Source organism: Mastacembelus armatus, chromosome 23 (assembly GCF_900324485.2).
Source record: "Mastacembelus armatus chromosome 23, fMasArm1.2, whole genome shotgun sequence".
In the NCBI taxonomy this organism is placed as follows: domain Eukaryota; kingdom Metazoa; phylum Chordata; class Actinopteri; order Synbranchiformes; family Mastacembelidae; genus Mastacembelus; species Mastacembelus armatus.
Genome location: NC_046655.1, coordinates 10559045 through 10577093, shown reverse-complemented (window position 1 = coordinate 10577093; position 18049 = coordinate 10559045). Strand labels below are relative to the sequence as shown.

Below are 18049 nucleotides of genomic sequence, written 5' to 3'. Positions count from 1 at the left end.
AAGCCAAAAGGAGCCCCTGACCCCTTTTTAAGCTTTGTTTCTGTTTTGCTATGTCCTTGGTTATTTAATAAATCATCCTTTTCTTACATGTTTGAAAACCAGTTTTATTGTTTTCAGTACAAACATGAATTATGGTTGTGGGAATTACACTAAAGCTGATAGAAGGCAGACAGAAGAGGAAAGGTGGTAATGGAGCATTTCGGGAACAAAAAAAATCATTCAACTACGTGTCAGAGGGATTGTTATCAACTGTCTTTACAAATGAAAATATACTACTTGAAATATGACAAATGGTGATTTTATAATTTATTAACACATTCTTGGGCATAGAGATAAAGGTCATTGCGAGGTGTAACATTGCGTAAGTGGAAATTAACTCCTTTGTGTAAGTGTTTCCCAACCAGGGGAACAATTATGTAGGAAAAGATCAGCTCATTTAAAAAGTAAAAATTATGACAATATATCCACAGATTCAGAGTCAGCTACAATGAGCAATATTGAGTTTGACATTTGCGACATGGCGGGTGGCGGCGATGAGTTTATTTGGCAGAGCTATGGGGGTATGTCAGACACAAGAGGTGGGGATACACAGGCTTGAGTATCAGTGTCAGAGTGAACATTCATTCTGTCACATTGGGAAGTATGTGAGTCACAGTACCCACCACTGAGTCAGTAATGGTCATTCCTGCTGTGCATGTGAAGCATTTTGATTAAAGCTCTGTAGGAACATCCATTTTAAAAAATTACATTATCTTGAACAAAATTAGCCTGAAACAAAGGAAATGTGATACTCTTTCCCAGTGTGCAGTCCTGGTACAACACCCTTCCTCATGCCACACCTTCCACTGCATCGACTATCTGTCACTATAGCTGCAGCAGCCTGCACATCTGTAGGCCATACATAGGACTGTCAGCACTGCTGTGAAGAAATGATATCCTAGAGATTTATTTTTATCTCTGTAAAGACAGATGGGTTGGCTCTGCTGCATCTGGAGCATGTTTGGATCCAGCACCGTGTTTCTCAGTGGCCCAACCTGGGACTGACACGAATGCAAGCAAATTCAAAAATGCGAACGGAGTTTGTTTTGGAAATGTTGTTGGGTTTTGTTGTGGCTGAGTGAGTCACATCCTGTCGCCCTGTGTCATTCATGATGTTTGCACGCATGTTTGCGTTCATACCCTGCCATGGTTTCTTTCATGTGCTCGCACAGAAGACAAGAATAATGACACAACACGATGACATTTATATGGTCCGCCTCCAACACACACAAACAAACATACAAGCTAGTAGGAAAGAAATCAGCAAAAACCATCCAGGCAACACAGTCCTGTAGGTAAACTGCAATTTCCTGACTTTGCACTTAACAGAAGACAGGAAAAAGGTTGCAGGATGTGATGAAGGCTAGGAGACAGAAATAATTCACATGGGGAATTGTGTTAGGCAAACCCACCTCAGATGACTTTTCATTGCAAGGTAGGAATGAGAGGAAGTGAGTGGAGTGCGTCAAACACTTCCACCCTCAGCTGTGATGTCTGTTTCTCACGGAGGTGTTTGGACATCACACAAGACCCTGCTACGTCCCTGAATGTGAAAAATCATCTCACGGTTCTTTCAACTTCACAAACAGGAAGGGAGCTACAAACTCCATCCAGTCTACATAATTAGTTCCCTGCTGGTGAATGTTTTGTTTGTGGGCTGAAAAATGCCTTTTCTCATGAATGGGTAAAACGACTCCTAATTGATGAACCCAAAATAATTAAAGGGTAAAATTTGCAAGTTAAGCGGTGGACTTTATCAGGCATCAACACAGCTTGTAAATAAGAAAAAAGAAGGGGGAGAAAAATGTGAGCAACTCTAAGTGATCGTTTGTTAAATGCCAGGAGGCCTGGCAGTGAAGAAGCCTTTTAAAAGGTCTGTCACAGCCTCACACACACAAGCACTCTATTAATCCACTTTTCTACATCTACTCTCATACACACCATCCTAATGTCTTCCTTCTGACCATAATCCTCATGTTGTCCAATTTTAATTCTCCGAAGTTGTTCTTTTTTTTTTGTCTGGGCAGAGAGCCACCAGAGGGAAGGATGCAGGATGGTCTGGCTGCCATCACCATGTCCCCCCGGGCACCAACGTATCTCTGCCAGATGCCGCGTTTGTGAGGAAGAGGGGAATTGGACGGACCTTGGGTTGGGCACACACTGATTATTTTAGGTTAAAATCGCTGTTATCACCTCACATTACTGACGATCTATTTTGGGATGAGGCACAGGGACGAAAATGCATTTCACACCTGTCAGAGAAATATCTGTGAGACGAATCTGTTGAAGTGTAAACAGGTACGTCAAACCATGTCAGCGGTCAACTTCAAGCATCACACAGTCTCACCGTGAAGAAAAACCTTACAGAGATGGGACTGTTTTCTGTAAGAAACACAGTCATCATGTATTTTGAGTAAGACTTGTCCCTCTGATTCATATTTTCCATTTATCTTGCCATTCTGCTGTAATGTTATCCAGATTAATATCAAATTAGATCAATCTGAAACATCTGTCAACTCACTAAAAACAGCCAGAGAGAAAACTGGAAACACTGGTATTTGTGGCTCATACAGGGTAATACGCCAGCCTCTAATGTATTTGGAAAACAAATGTAATGCGTTAGTTCCCCTTATGTCATTAAAGCATCAAACTGCTTTGTTTTGTCAAACCGACATATTTTGAAAGATACCTTGATTTAATAACCTGTAAATCCAGAATCTACAAATATTATAAATGAGCTGTGATTTAAGGGTCATTGAGATTCTTATAATGTTTAAAAAAGTAAAGTACAGCACTCAGACTGTTTTTTTTCTGTCATGCAGAATAAATCCTGAAAGTTTGTCTTATTTTTAATTTTTATATTTTAGCTGTTTTATTTTTAGGTTTTCCCCTCTTTTTCCAAAGTTATACTTCTGATCTTCCTGGGCAGAACTAGGTGGTGACAGTCCTACAGATGTTCAGCAAACCTGGATGGATTTGAGTTGACTGCTGATCTTTACTGTTGATATTAATACCATCAGTATGCTATTTCTGTGTGGGCAGAGTCCAAGCCTGGTGCTTCCAGCTGTGATTATCTGTTTCCTGTGTGATGTTTATCTGCTGGGGCGAAGACACACTGGTTCCGGAGTAAATGGCACAGGGAAATTGCCATTATTCACTTTACATGGCTCAAATGGGACAGGAAATCTCTTACTAACAGCATCAATGGAAATAGTTTGTCGTTATAAATTGTCAAGTTGGAAAGTATTGCCTTTTGTCTGTTGGATTGGTTATGTGTATTGACAAATCATTTACTTATTTATTAAATAAAATACATATTAAGTGATGAAAAATGATTTAAATGATATAATATTAACTCACACTCACTTTAGACATTTCTCCACAGTGTCTACAATGTCTCCATAAATCATGGGTCATGGTCCTACTGTTTAAACACTGATGAGATGAGATAAAGTTTATTCATCCCCAAAGGGAAATTCATGAAGTCTTGTAGTTAATAAGTACGACACTGGTGAATTAATTTACTCCAAAACCCACAACCCAGATTTCTTTTCATTTTCAAACTTATAGCCTTGAGCCTCAGCCAACACTGATTCCAGTGAGCTCCTTTATCAGATTTCACACACTCCCCTAGACCTGTAAACAGACTGACGTGTGAAATGGACAGATGTCAAACAAAATATGCAAGCATGTCAAAGAAGGGTTTAAATGACTGTCACTTCCTAGAACAGAAGAAACCAAGTAGGAAATAAAAGAAAGCGTCTTCATCAAATATGACAAATTTTCAACCTATAAAAAAAGAAAAACATCGTACGATTGCCTATGAATTCTCATCATCCATGTAGTCGAGCCACTTCCACTTTAAATGCCCCTTAAACTAGCATCTAAAACCAAAAAAGGATATTTTATTTAGGAACACTGCCTGTTTATTCTTAAAAAACAAGCAACAGATTCATTACACTCTAGGATGGTGGGGACATTGCAGGTAATCAGTCAGTGAGTGTAAACACTTGCTCTCCTGTAATGTGTTTGTTTTGCCCTGGGCCTGTTTATACTCTACAGGAATATTTCGTCCCGCTTTTCCTTAGCTAATCCCTTAATCACTCGTGCTGACTGCTGCCAGACAGAGCACCCCTTATCCCAATGGGGCAGAGCAAGGGCACGACATTCATCTAGTATGGCTATTGGTTTGTATGGGTATGTGTTGAGACAATTTTAGTGTACAACTGCCATAATATAACAAAAACCAATAAACAGAAGGCTTAATGTTGCAGATAAATTGCCAGAAGAACTGAGTCTCTTCTTACAAGCCAAACACAGATTTTCATTTGTAACCTCTAGACACAGATAAATGGTATAGAAGAGGAAGCTCATCAACATAAGTCTCAGGTGCAAACCCTTCTCACATAGTCCAACAGGTTCCATGAGTTCAAGGTTAAATCTTGTTCAGAATAAGGGTCACAGTTACAAATGACTCTCTAACCCGTGGCCTGTAATGCTCTGTCACTGTCTCACCCATGGCTGGCTGATGCCCTCATGCTCTATACATCCTTCTCCAACCATCTGTTTTTGTTTCTCTGTTGCGCTGCACTGGATTTATCCTGTTGGAGCCCTAACTGTGGGACAGGCATTGGTCCAGCTGGTAGTCAGCAGGATGAAGCTGCATGTTTCCAAACTGAAGCCCATGTGCACGCTCATCATCGGGCGGGGTACAGCATTTCATCAATCAGCCCTAACCCCCGCGGTTTAGCCTCCTCGTGGACACGGGAGGATGGTGATTGTTAAGCAAATAAATCAATAGTTTTTAATTTGGGGTTAGAATAAGATAATGTGATAGTGGGCCCTTGGGCATAGACATGTGCATACTGTAGGAGCTATCTCTACAGATCAGAACAGACCTTTGTAATTGTTTTGCATTTCTTTGTGGCCATTACTGTTTTTTTTTTTGTCAACAGTGTGTTTGGTTTGTCTTTGTACTTCATTTGTGTCCTGCCATACTCTCCTATATCTTTTGCATCTCCTTGTGCTCATTTTACAACAAATTGTGGATGTTTTGAATCTATTTGAAAGCATTTTGAGTCACTTTGTAGTAGTTAGCCTAGTCACTGGGCCCCTGACTGTGCCCAGTGGGTCCTAACCAATAGTCATTTCCCTAAATTACTATAGAGCATGTTATAAACTCTGCTTTATATATACATTTGTCTGTCTTTATGTTCTATCATAAAAAAATCCCGAGTCACTATACAATAATTACTGCAGACATGATTTTCTCTGATTTCTGTCTGCGATGGAGTCTCACTCTGGTTCGCCATTAAGCGTAAAATCCTTATTAGCTTCTCAAGTCTAACGCCACCTTTTTCTTCCAGTGCAGAGCCCAGTGCGCATGCGCAGGCTCCCTGAAAACCACATGCGTCTCCCAGCTCTGCTCTCTCCAGTGCCAAAGCAGAGAGATGCGCACACTGAAGGCACCGCAGCTCAGAAATGCTCCCACCTCCGAGTCAGACCCGGCGGTAGCTTCACATCCCAACACCCCTGACCCGTGTCTCGGTACAATGGGTTAGAGGGAATATGGCAAACTTTCACACACTTTGCATGTCACGGAAAATGCCCTGCGTTGTCTGGAGAGCTGTGCTGCCGAGCGGCTGAATTGAGAGCACAGCAACACAGAGACTTGGATGAGAGACCTGATTCCAGTTTTTTTCTATTCCAGTTCCTCTCCCACTTTGGCTTTAAGAGATGATCACGGAGCTGGTGTGCACCGCCGTGGCTGTGGGTCTCTATCTGAACACGCTGGACTCAGATTTCTGCTACGATGACAGGTAGGTTTCGCCCACAGAAGCGCCGCTGCCACCCGCTTCTCCACTTGTCATCTCCCCTTGTTACCTCCACTACGGAAGCGTAGGGGGACGGGTCGTTGCGCCTGTCCGCTTGTTTGCATGTGCTTTTGTCCGTAACCAGCAATAAATCACTGCTTGTTTGTAAGCTGCAGTCAGAGGCACAAAGACAGGGAGAGGGAATGGGAGTGCGCTGAAACCTGCACGTCAAAATGTAGACATTTTACCAAAATACGCCTGTAGGAGTCTAATAACTTATATAGCCCATTGAGGTCATTTGGTTTTATTGCACTTAATTTCATTCATTTTCCCTAATATAATGCATATATCCCTATTGGTTAAAGAACATTCACACCCAACACATGGTCCTTTTCCACAGGAACTAACAGATAAAGAGTAGAAGTTCAACACACTGAACTTTGAGCAGCCTCAGTCTCCTGCAGTGTGGCTGAAATGCCTCAGATGCTCTTTGTGTTGATGGAGCACTTCTGTCTGTTATAACAATGCCCTGCACCCAGGGGAACCAGGCTAATTTAAACCAGACTTTAATTCTGCAAGCAGCTGAAAGAAACATGTCAACACACAAACACATCATGCTACCGAGGGGTACCCAAAACCTCGGATGGTTTATTTTATGGTGAAAAATAAATGAGGACGTGATCAGTTTTATATTAAGTCCAATATTCATAACTATTTTAAAGTAATTTAGTCATATTTACTAGAGTAATATTTATATCAACGACCTGCTGATCACAGCTATTTTAGTTTACAATGATGTGAAACTGATAATAGTCAAATTATTACACAGGTGAAACTGTAAAAACAGCATATTCACATTATTGCATCAAAATGCTTAAATGATTCATCAGTTACCATAACAGCTGCTTTTCTTACATAAAATGAAATTTGTTTTGTGTGATTTCTTGTACATTCATGTTTTCTTCTCATAGAATGTTCCATTCTGCCTGGGCCTCTGAGCAGCCTTCAAGTGAAACAAAACACACAGCTCATACTGAGGCCTATACACTAATGAGTAAACCGCTTTGGACAAATATCCTGAATACAACATGATGACACTTTATTTTCAGATTCCTCTGCATTGAAGTATGAAGTATTAAATCACAAGGTGAAAACTTCTGATATGCAAGGCATGTGGTAGATTTCACTTTGTATTAAAACAACAAGCTGACAGTGAACAGCTCAGCCTGGTAACCATCTCCAGACACCTCTTAAAGGTCAAAAAATCCCCCCTCTTACTTTAGTTTTCAGCACCATCAGTGACCTCTCTGTGTTGTGTGTAAGATGTATAGCGTGTGTGGAAATGGGAGAGGAGACATAGTGGTGAAACATCTAGAGTTGCGGTAGAAATGAGCTCCGTATGCCATCTCCAGTTACATCACACCTCGCCAACTATCCCGGCAAAGCACCAAGGGGTTATTCATCCATCAGCCTCGTCTGTACATGTGACCGTGACACTACGAGGCTGTCAGAAAGCCCCAGGCTGACAGATTACCCGCGGCGCTGCCCTGCCCGCTCCAGCCTTCGTTCGCACTCCATCCCCTCAGCGAAAGTTCAGTATCGGCCAACGCTGAGTATCAATCAATGTCACTGTGGTAATTTGCACTCTGGGGGGACACGCAGTGGTGCTTTGGTTCAGGGCTCTCAGATGGAAGAGGTTGAATACCAATCACAGATCTGACCTTCCCCTGCTCCTGCATCAAATGGCATCCTCTCCTCGGGTCAGGAGTCGTGTGCTCCCGGCCTCTTCCCTCGGGGATTAGAAAAGAGTTATGGGTGGAAGGTAAAGGGAAGAGGGGGATTGAACTGAAAGAGCTTGTCTTGGCTGTAGAGGTAATATCCTATATTGTTTTCCTATGACTCAGGTGAGAAAAAACAATGAATAAATGTTCCAAACTAATTCATTAATGAAAAAAAAGGATGTTTTTGGGATTCTTTATGTTCGTCCAAATCACCACAGAGAAACGGAGGCGACTTTAACGTAACATTTGCAATACATCAGACCAGATACCCTCTCTGCAATACTACATTCTTAATCATACAATCTTATGTTACTTATTTTCATTTAAATTTTGTTTTGGCCTAAAATCAGTTTGATCAAATCTGAAAATAGTTTGCTGAAGTTTGACAGAAATGTTCATTCTTGGTTTTGACTAAGACTAAAATGTTTTCTTTGATCAAGACAAGACTAAATGTCCAGAGTCCAGAGTAGTCGACCTGAATTAACGTGGCCTTATGATCTCAAACCTAAGACTAAATACAATGAACACTGTTGTAAACAAGTTAGTTCTTTTTACATTTGTAGAAGTAATTATATAATCCTCTCTCTTTCCATGCACCCCAACTTGTGGGGATGTTCAGGCTGGTCTCTGCTTTTTCAATCATGTCAAGTGTTTTTCCTTGGCACTGCTCAAGGCCTGGCCAAGCACACTGATCCCAATGAAAAGCCGCTGCATGTGAAATGACTGCGTTTTACAGGAGCCGCGAGAGGGTCTGAGTTAGGCCATTTTTGATTTGGGGGGGAAAAGATCAAGATGTGATCTGTTGGTTTACAAGCAGGCTTGTCTTGGGTTTAGCCAACTCTAATGGCAGACCTTTTTATTAAAAAACTTACAGTGCTGATGTGTTAATGTTTGTGCAGGCTCTTCGATTGATTGCTCTGGTGCTCTGGTCATTGATTGGAAAACATATTTACCGTGACCTCTGAACTCTCCTTTGAATATCAATCATCAAGGCTCTTGACACGTTAACAAATGAGGCTCTGCACGATGCTGGCATTATAGTGACATTAGGTTTTTAAATGACATATCCTGACAAATCGACCCAGTAACAGATGTCTTTACTAGAAAGACTAGGGCACTATTCAGCAGACACCAAAACTGAAGCAAGGACATGAGATAAAAAAGCTGAAATTGCAAAATGAAATGCATTCTAAGTGGCTTTTGGCATTCAGAACCATGTATCGCGAAACATCTGTGACCCCACTCACGTCACAGTACCTCTGTGCAACTCAGAAATGCATCATGGTCCCTCTGGGGATTGAAATGAAAACATCGTCCCTCTTTGTTTCAGAAGAGCAAAACAATTTAACCCCCGGGTGTGGGGCCAGCTTGGTGGCGTTTGGTGAGGTTTGGATGACTGGCACATTCCCTTTATAAACACTGTAAAATCTGAATCATCCCCACTGTTAAAAGTGAAAATGTTAATTACAAACGAGGGTTTAAACAATTAAATACGCCAGACAAATAACACAGAGGTGACACAGAGTGGTGACTGGAGAGAAGGAGCACAATGAAGACAGAATATCACATCTGTTACTTCTCTAGCTTGGTTTCTGAGGTTAACCAGTAAATGCATCAATATGGGATTGTCTTTTAAGAAGTGTCCTTTCATCATTCTGTAGTGCTTTGAGTTGATGTGCTAATGAATTGCTATTATATACAGTATGTTAATGGTGCACACATTTTTTTTACCCCCCTGGGACAGTTGTAAAGATGAAAATATGTCTGTGTAATCCACAAAAGAACAATAACAAAATGTGATGAACTGAAATCCAAGGGGTTTTATTTTGTTAATAAGGAGCATTGTGCTCCTGTGCATGTATACCACCTAACCTGAGGATGTCAGTGCTGGACAGAATGTATTGAATGAAATTTAGCCACAGTGGGATTATAACATACATTTTTTTAATAATATTTGATACATATGTTCTATTCAAGGCCCATGTCATCTTTGAGTCATCTCTGATAACAGCTCATAACTGTTATCTGTTATGGGTTAGTGTTCCCAAGGCTTGCTGATACAGATTTCCACCCACTCTAGTCATTGTACAATGAATCCCTGAGCCTCTAGTGGAATAATTACCTAAAACATGCGGCCTACAGTAGTTGTTTTGAGGCTGTTTAAGTTACACTGTGTGCTTGAAGCAGATAAATATTGAGGGAAGAAGTAGGCTAATGAAACAAGTGAGCAAAATGTCTTTTGAGATGGATGCGCAGTAATGTGGTTGAGCGAAAAACAGCTTGTGTCTTGTCAGAAGGAATTTTCACTGTAAGTATTTTAGAAATGACTACCATTGCCTACAGACATGTAGAAATTTAAAGTGAACAATGTGGTAAGGATAACTGATGAGAAAAGTGTTTAAGAATAGCAATTTGGGATGGTTTGGAGGCAGGAGGCTTTTAACCAAATTTGCGTACATAAAGGATTATGTGTTTTCAAGGAGGAAAAGGCAAACCTTATTAAGTGTGGTTTGGTGGTGAAAAAGCTTTTCTGGGGTTTCTAATGCTCTTTCTTAGTGTATTTAAGCACAAACATATGTCTTTACTCATTGGCCATAAAAAGATATTTGCTATTGATGTCTTGTTTTTGTAGTCCATAGCCTCCTCAGATTTGGTAGTGAGGGTGTGGACTATCATTGAAAGAACAATAAAGAGTCTCATCTTGATTATCAGCAGATTTACTTAAGTCCATCTTTTTGCACCGGTATGTGCTCTAGCTTTTACAGTCCTTACAGGGGCAGGAAAAACAGCCTTCTGGCAAACAGAACCACTTGCTGTTAATAATGAAGGGCTACTGAGGCATGCACAAGTATGTTTTTATTATCAGAAAGATATTATGAAAGGTATTGTTAGAAAATCTCCTTTATGTAAAGTCCTTAAGGTCTGCCAACCTTAACTTCTCACATTAGAACATGCTGAAGAGTTGAGGTCTGCTACAACTGCAGGGTCAGGCCTATTATTTTGATTTGAAATACAAAAAAATAAATGTCCAGAATAGAACCATTGTTGTCAAATTGGTAGGTTTATACACTGCACTCTGTCATTGTCAGCTTAGTGTATGAAAGGCAGAATGTACCAAAAACAATGTTTTAAAAGGACATAGGACAACAGTTTTTAATGTTCGAGGCAAAGTTTAATCAAATGATCGACAGATTTCCTCAGTTCCCTGTTAGCAGCTTGCATGTTTGTCACATGGTTAACAAATGTATTGCCTCCCACTAATATGAAAGATAACTGGGTTCAGACCATCGTGAGACACGTTAGTTTTATCCTACAGATGATGTCTTCATACCACCCTTGTCTCTGGCTCCATCACACAGATGTGGAGAAGAGATGGGTTTGTTTATTTTTAGGTTGTCATGCTTTATTGCATTGGGGCCCAGTGATGCATGAGGCTGGTTAAGGCTGCTACTAACCCTTGGCTGGCACCTTTGCTTTGCAGGCCACAGTCTACCTACCAGTCTGCCAAGACATGGCCGCCAAACCTCAGTTCCACGACCCTCCCTATGTACACACCATATGTGGATCCCAAAACACTGGTATCCACTGACAACTGGGCTTACATGTTTACTAGCGCCCTGTAAGAGACACATGCTAAAGCTGTGTATCACAGTGTTTGTCATGTAACACCAAGGCTAGATTTAGGATGATGAAATCCTCAAAGAGCTGAAAACATATTTTCTTATCTGACCAGCTGCATTTTGTGTTCACTAACTCCGGCTCTTCATAACTCTTCAACAGAATGGGGTTGAATTTCTATCACAGTGCACTAAACTCACTTTGTAAGCGAAGCCCCTTCTTGTGGCGTTGGATTACACTTATAAGCGGGCATCCACTTTCCCTCTTTTAAAATATAAGGTGGACTTCGAAAACAGCTTACAGCAGTTGGGGTGTAATACAAAACCAAACCCAAGTTGGGGATCGCACATACCCCAAGCAGTTACTCTTTCTGCCTTTTGTAATCAATAGCCATTGATCATCATCTTTGTTTGACTGAGGAGTTTTTTTGTCTGATGTCCAGAACAGCTGTCAGAACAGAAAACCAAACATGTTTTTTTCTTTGCTGCAGACAAAGCGCTCCTATTTCACGCTCTGGCTGTGAAGACCAAGCTGAAGTAAATTCTGACTTTAATCTGCCACTTACCACTGACTCTAAAAGAATCTGTGTATGCATGCTGAGATGTTTGTGTTGTTTTTGTGCATTGACAGCCTCACTGTGGTGATGCTGAAGCTGTTGGTAGTTGATGGTGTAAAGGATCTGAGCTAAGCTAATCAACTCTGACACATATTTTCCTGCAAGCCTTGGGCATTTTATGGTTTGGAAGAAACTGCTTCTTAAAAAACATTAGAAATACATGTTGCCACAAATGGTTTAGTTTGAAATATACTTATAATGAGGTAAAAATTGTTGGGGCCATGCAAGCTGCAGTGAAACTCCCGGTCCATCTGATAATAAGGCCATTTGTGCCTCTCATCTTGCAAAAACCTGAGATATGAGAAGTGAGAGTTGGTGTGAGAGCTTGAAGGATTTAAGGTTCAGGAGAGATCAGATGGCAGCTCCGCTACCTTCCTCAGAGGGTACAGTTATGGTGTTTAGTATTGAGAGGAGGAGTGAAATGATTCTACTGAAAGCTTTGCTGCTCATTGTGTTACAGTTAGTATTTTTATTATTATTTTTTGCCTTCATTGTCTTTGTGCCAGGAATTTGCTGAAACAGAACCTGCTGGAGGTCATAATGAAAGTGTAATAAAGGATTTTACATTGGTCTGCACTAGTTTATCTCCGTTTTACTACATCTTTATTTGTATATGTCTTAAATCTCTGTACATAACATAAATGTGTTGTCATCTGTCAGTATTCTGTTCACACAGAAATGGATTTGTAAATGTTTAGTATTCATATAGCATGTTCATATTTCATTCCCTTCCATTTGATTTACTCTGCAGATGGAGATAGCCTTTCTCCTCTTCCTGTTTCCTCTTGATAAGCGCCTAAAAAGCAGAGAACCACACTAGATAAGACAGATAGAGGAAGTGTGGAAGTCTCAGTACAGCTGTGTTGTTTAGAGGTTTGCACATTGTGACACAATGGAAGGCTATTTAAAGGAGTGATGACAAAAGTTGTATTTGAAGGGCGAGGATGGTGATTATTATAGATAGCATGAAATAGGAGTACTTGCTGGGTGTATTTGGATAAGAATGGTGTGGGAATTTGTCTGGCTTGGTAATAATCTGTCTTGAGTTTGATAGTGGATTTTAATTTCCTATTTTGCTACATAGCCATAGTTTTTGGTTTTGCAATACATCATTTCCTGCCTAGTCGAAATTCATTGAGGTTTGGGTAGTCGGAAGGTCGTTATTCTGTGCTTATAACCATAAATCACATCATCCTTAACTTAACTATCGTCCTTCATTTTCTAGACAGAGTCTGGAAATGTTTCAGCCAGTTTTCCCATTTTGATGCATTTCCCTGCTCAGTATTCTACATGCAGTCTCCTCGAACTCCCTATTTCTCCTCAACTAGTCCCATGATGGGATCAGTGGCTGGTTTTGCTGGTACCTGGGGTTCGCTGGAGATAAGCTGAATCACTGTTTAAGTAAACATGGCAGTTCCGATTGCAAGCAACCCACACTGGAAGGCAGCCTTGATAAATGGGAGAAATCTGCATTCGAAAATGGCTGTTTTTCCTCTTCAGCCAGGCTGAGATAAACCAACCAACCTTATTTATCTTTCATCATTCTTACTGAGTGTAATTTGTTTCTCACCGTCATCTTGATATTCATGGGTCGATGGCTAGTGTGCTTTCATGATGAGCTATGACAACACTGTAATTCATTTTTAATGCATTTTTGGGTGAATCACACCAAACACTGTCTCCTTCACAGTTCACCCTTTCAATTTATTATGATATCTTTTAATCTGGTGGACTACTGAAGCTCGCTGAATTATGCATGTTTAGTTCTGATAAGAACACGGACAGTTTGTTTGAGCTCTGTGATGCATTTTCACTTTCATTCTGTGAAGAAACACGCAGCAGGGAGCTTGAGCTATGTCAATACTTTGATTTGATGCCCCCAGCATAAAAGAAATTCATTATCCAAGGCAATCAGTCTTTCGTTTTCATTTGAATTTGAGCTAAGGAAGCATCCAAAGGCGTTGTCCTGTTGTAGATTATCTCTGCTCTGTCAACAAGACGTGTTACTGTGGAGAAACGTACCATGTGTACCACAGATATGGAGCAGGGTGTCTTTTATTTCCTGGAGAGATGTTCTCATAGACAGCTCAATATTTAACAGCTTCTGTTTTGAAGGTGTACGTAAAGATTGACATTTTGGTAAATATGCTTATTTGCTTTCCTGCAGAGACTTAGATGAAAACCATTTCCATCTTCATGGTAAATGTGAAACTCTAACCCTGGGGGAAATGGGGAAACAGCTAAAGGCCAATAGCTCTTTCTGAAAGTAAAAGAATTTGCCTGAGAGAAACTGAAGCTCACTAATTAACCTTATATCTCATTTGTTTATACAAAAATGTTTTTTTTTCTTCTTCTTTATGCTATGCTAGGTTAACTGGATGTCAGACTTTAACGTTAATGCCCTCTGTACCCAGTCCTCCAACAAATAATGTGACGTGGTAGCATGACATCATGTCTGCTTGTCCATCTGTCCATCTGAAAAGAGAATATGGTACTTTTATGATGTTATATGATGCTTTTTACAGTTTCAAAATTGAGTTTCCTGCTGAATTTTAAACAGGGCTATATATTTTGGAACCCATGCTGATAGTCTGACAAACTTGGATTATGGTAAACCTCCTGTAAGGAAGCACATTTAATGTATTTTACCCTTCTCCTTGAATTCTGTTGTCTAATAATTCATAGACTAATTATTTGGACCATTGATACAATTTGTATTTCTGAAGTGTTTCAGAGTTGAATGAAAATGTGGCTTCAGTTAAAGTATCTTTAAACCACGACTGCTTTGTCTTAAGTTAGGGTCAAATGGATGGGGTTTCCACTTTTGGGATGACTTCATTGGCTCTAATGGAAAAGTTGAGTTCAGGCAAATGGTTTCATTGTACCAGCCGTGTTCAACAGATCACAGACCAGAATTTGAAAAGATCTTAGATAATTAGTACACATCCTTGAAAAGAAGACAGATTTGGTTTGGGCTGGCCCCTGTGGTACCCCTCTATAGCTGCCGTTTCTCTCTGGCTAATGCTGGAATGTGACAAGTGGTCACGGCAGAAGAAAGGAGGGCCTATTCCAGATTGGAGGCAGTGCTTTATGGTGTGTTAGTGCAGGACACTTGGCCATTATAAATTCTGCCTGTGAATCTGACCCCTGAAAGCTGTCAGAGCAGAAAGAAATCTTGTTGTTCCAGTGTCGCTGCAGGATGTTGTGTTTTTCTGTACATCTTGTAGCCTTCCTTTATTTACATTACAAAGGCACAAATCTACAGTGCATTCCCAATATAGCTGCATTTTTAAATTTGTGGTTGGATTACAAACCATCTCTTCTGGTGTATTAAAGTGATTGTTTTCTAATCAGAGACAGAAGGCTTTTGAGCAGAAACAGAATGCTTCTTTGTTTCTCCAGCTGCTCCCTTGGCAGCACTGCAACACTCAGATCCTCCACCGGCTCCATGATTTTTCATCAGCAATTAAAGTTGTCTTCATTATAATCTCTACCGCAGATCAAAAGTAATCCGGTTTCACGAAATTAACTGTGGAAGTTGTGCAGAAGTTGTGTCTCCATGGAACAGACCTGTACCATAAAATATGGACTACTCATATCCGCATTTGATTACCCTTCAGCAAAAGTTCTCCTTACTTTTTATTTCCGTGTGCTAGTTTATAGCAGCACAGGTGTTAGGGGCGCACCACAGTTCACCGCTTCACGTTCCAGTCGTTTGAAGGGTCTGATTTTTGCTTCAGACTTGAGAAAGGGAAACTTTGTCCTTGGCAAAAGACAGAAGACCCAGCTGCACACTGACAGGTCTGAAAAACTGGTGTTACCAGTAGATACAGTAGACCTGCAGCACTCTGGAGAATAAATTAAAGGCCATTGTTGATGTGTCCACAGTTGGTGTTTTGCATATGTGAGTTTACATTTCAACATGTATGTGTTCAGCTGGATGGAGGTGAAAAGTGAATTGAGAACATTAGAACCTCAATGCCAGACACTCTATTTGTACCCAGTCTTGAAAGGTGTGAAACTGGGGCTTCATTAATGATGAATCTAGACAGCTGGAGCATGACTTTGTAGGTCACCGTGCCAACACCTGAAGCAATTCTAGGCCAGTGGAAATGACTGTAGAAGCAGAAGGTAAAATGAATTGAGCCAAGGGAAAAAGGAGTTGTACCTGGCTCTAAAAATAGACATTATCACAGGCTGGATAGTAAAATAGTAATGTTACTAGAGCTCTAACATAGAATTGTTGAACAAAACCCACAAAGTCTAATCGAAAACTACAGCTGTGTACAAAATCAGTGCCTGTGTCTATTTTTGAATGGAAACATATAATTAAAGATTGAATATTTAGGTTTCTCCTATATTAATATGGTAATTCAAATTTTGAATCCAATTTAAGGACATAGTAAAACTGCACAATGCTGCACAAATTCTTGTAAAAGCAATAAATTGTTGTGTCTACAGCAGAAATGAGACACAGCAACATCTGTCTGGCATTTTAAACCATATCCCCAGCCTGTACATTGCTGTGATTTATCTATTGTTTGGCTAAGACAGAGAGCAGTCAGTCCCTTTTTAATCAAGCGTCAGATTTATCACTGTGAGTGCATGCGACTTGGAGGGGCCACCCTAATTACTCGTCCACAGTCAGACACTGTAATTAACTGCCAAGACCATACTAGATGTAGAATTTGGACAGGCTGATTGGCTGCTCATTTGTTTTCTGTTACCAGGCTGGAGGTGGTTTTTTGGCTGGATCCCACTGCTGGGTTGGCTGGATGGTGTTAAAGTTGGCCTCTCTTTCACTGATAAGAGCTGGATTTTAGGAAAATCCACATGGAGGATTTTAGAAACCCTATAAAACTCTAAGCATCCATTTATCCTGAACATTGGCTCTTTTCAGTGTGTTTCTCACTCTGAATTCAAGTGAGCACAGTAGCGTACTGTAGACATATGGTGAGTTTATTAGGTGAGATGTTTTAAAATATCTATAAATGTCACATTATTGGGTTTCTATCTTAATGTATAAGGGAGAAAGAACATAGGATATAAGAATCTTTTTCCTGGTGGTCTTTGGGCTGTTCCTGGAGATGTGAATCTGTGGTTGTACAGTAAGTTTTCATGTCCATCTTATAAAATCTCATTTAATTCCGCAGTTTTTTCTATGGTGCAAAATTTGACCCCCTGAAATCCCAACCCAGTCTTTTTCTTCACTGCGTCTGCTATACTTATGCCCTAGAGGAAAGTAGGGCATTAGTTTTATTAGCCATTGATTTCCCGTAGCCTTGCCCCTGGTGAGGCTGGGGATTCATCACAGACTTTTATTGACACCATCACTCAGGGAACGCTGCGGTCAGCCTGGTGTCCTTTTTGGCTGAGGTGGCAGTGGTGGCATTGTTGTCACATCACCTCTTTTTTGTTCGACCAGCTAATGGGAAGTGATCAATCAATCAGTTAGGTGGAGATAAAGACTCAGCAATCAATGTGCTGAAAAATAGATGAAGCAGTCACATTCTAAGTGATTGGGTTCATAATTTCTTAACCACCAGAAATATAGCATATTAAAAATGGCTTTGTAGGAAATATCCCAGACTAGGTTTTAGCTGACCAGCCAAAAATATTGATGGGGTCATTATTAAAGGAAAAGTTAAAGAAATAAATATTTTTCCTTATTAGTGTTAGATATTATCCTTGCACAGTAAGTTTACTTCAGCACTATGAACATGATGAATGTATATTTTGTTTTGAAATTTGTGCTTCAGATGTTTAAACCTGGAAAAACATTGTCAGTCTAGCATTTCAGTCATTCCTGAAGCTTCCACAGAAGTTGAGTCATGCCTTATTATAGATCTGCAGTATTTAGTTTAAGCACTCGTGATATTTAGAAGCCCAGAGATGTGAGTCACTGATCATTACAGATTCCTAATACGGCACTGCACATCTTTTAAGCTACTCCCCATTCACTGATTGTTCCGGCGTCCAGCTGCCAAACTCCTGGCTCTTATGCTTTTCAGTCTAATGAGCTTGCAAGACTTAGGTCAGCTTAGTGAGCATGTTTGATATTCACTAAAGGAACATAAAAATGGAAGGCCATGAGTATTATTTATTTAGCTGTGTGTTTGTATTTCAAGTCATGGTCCATTGCCCTTCACACATTCACCAAAGAGTTGACCAAGGCCTGTTTG

At 40.4% G+C, this 18049-nt stretch overlaps 1 protein-coding gene across 3 annotated transcripts in view; it reads left to right on the top strand.

Moving 5' to 3' along the window:
- Nucleotides 1-5480: 5480 nt before the first annotated feature.
- The window catches only part of tmtc2a (transmembrane O-mannosyltransferase targeting cadherins 2a), a 44022-nt gene continuing 31453 nt past the window's right edge, over nt 5481-18049 (top strand). Inside the window, exons 1-2 of one of the 3 annotated variants that reach the window (XM_026327426.1) lie at nt 5481-5586; nt 5750-5858. In XM_026327426.1, coding sequence (XP_026183211.1) covers nt 5776-5858 — 83 coding nt within the window. In that variant the 5' untranslated portion in view covers nt 5481-5586; nt 5750-5775. Of the gene's footprint in view, nt 5596-5749; nt 5859-18049 lie in introns of all 3 variants that reach the window. The other 2 variants (XM_026327428.1, XM_026327427.1) reach the window with 2 other exon arrangements.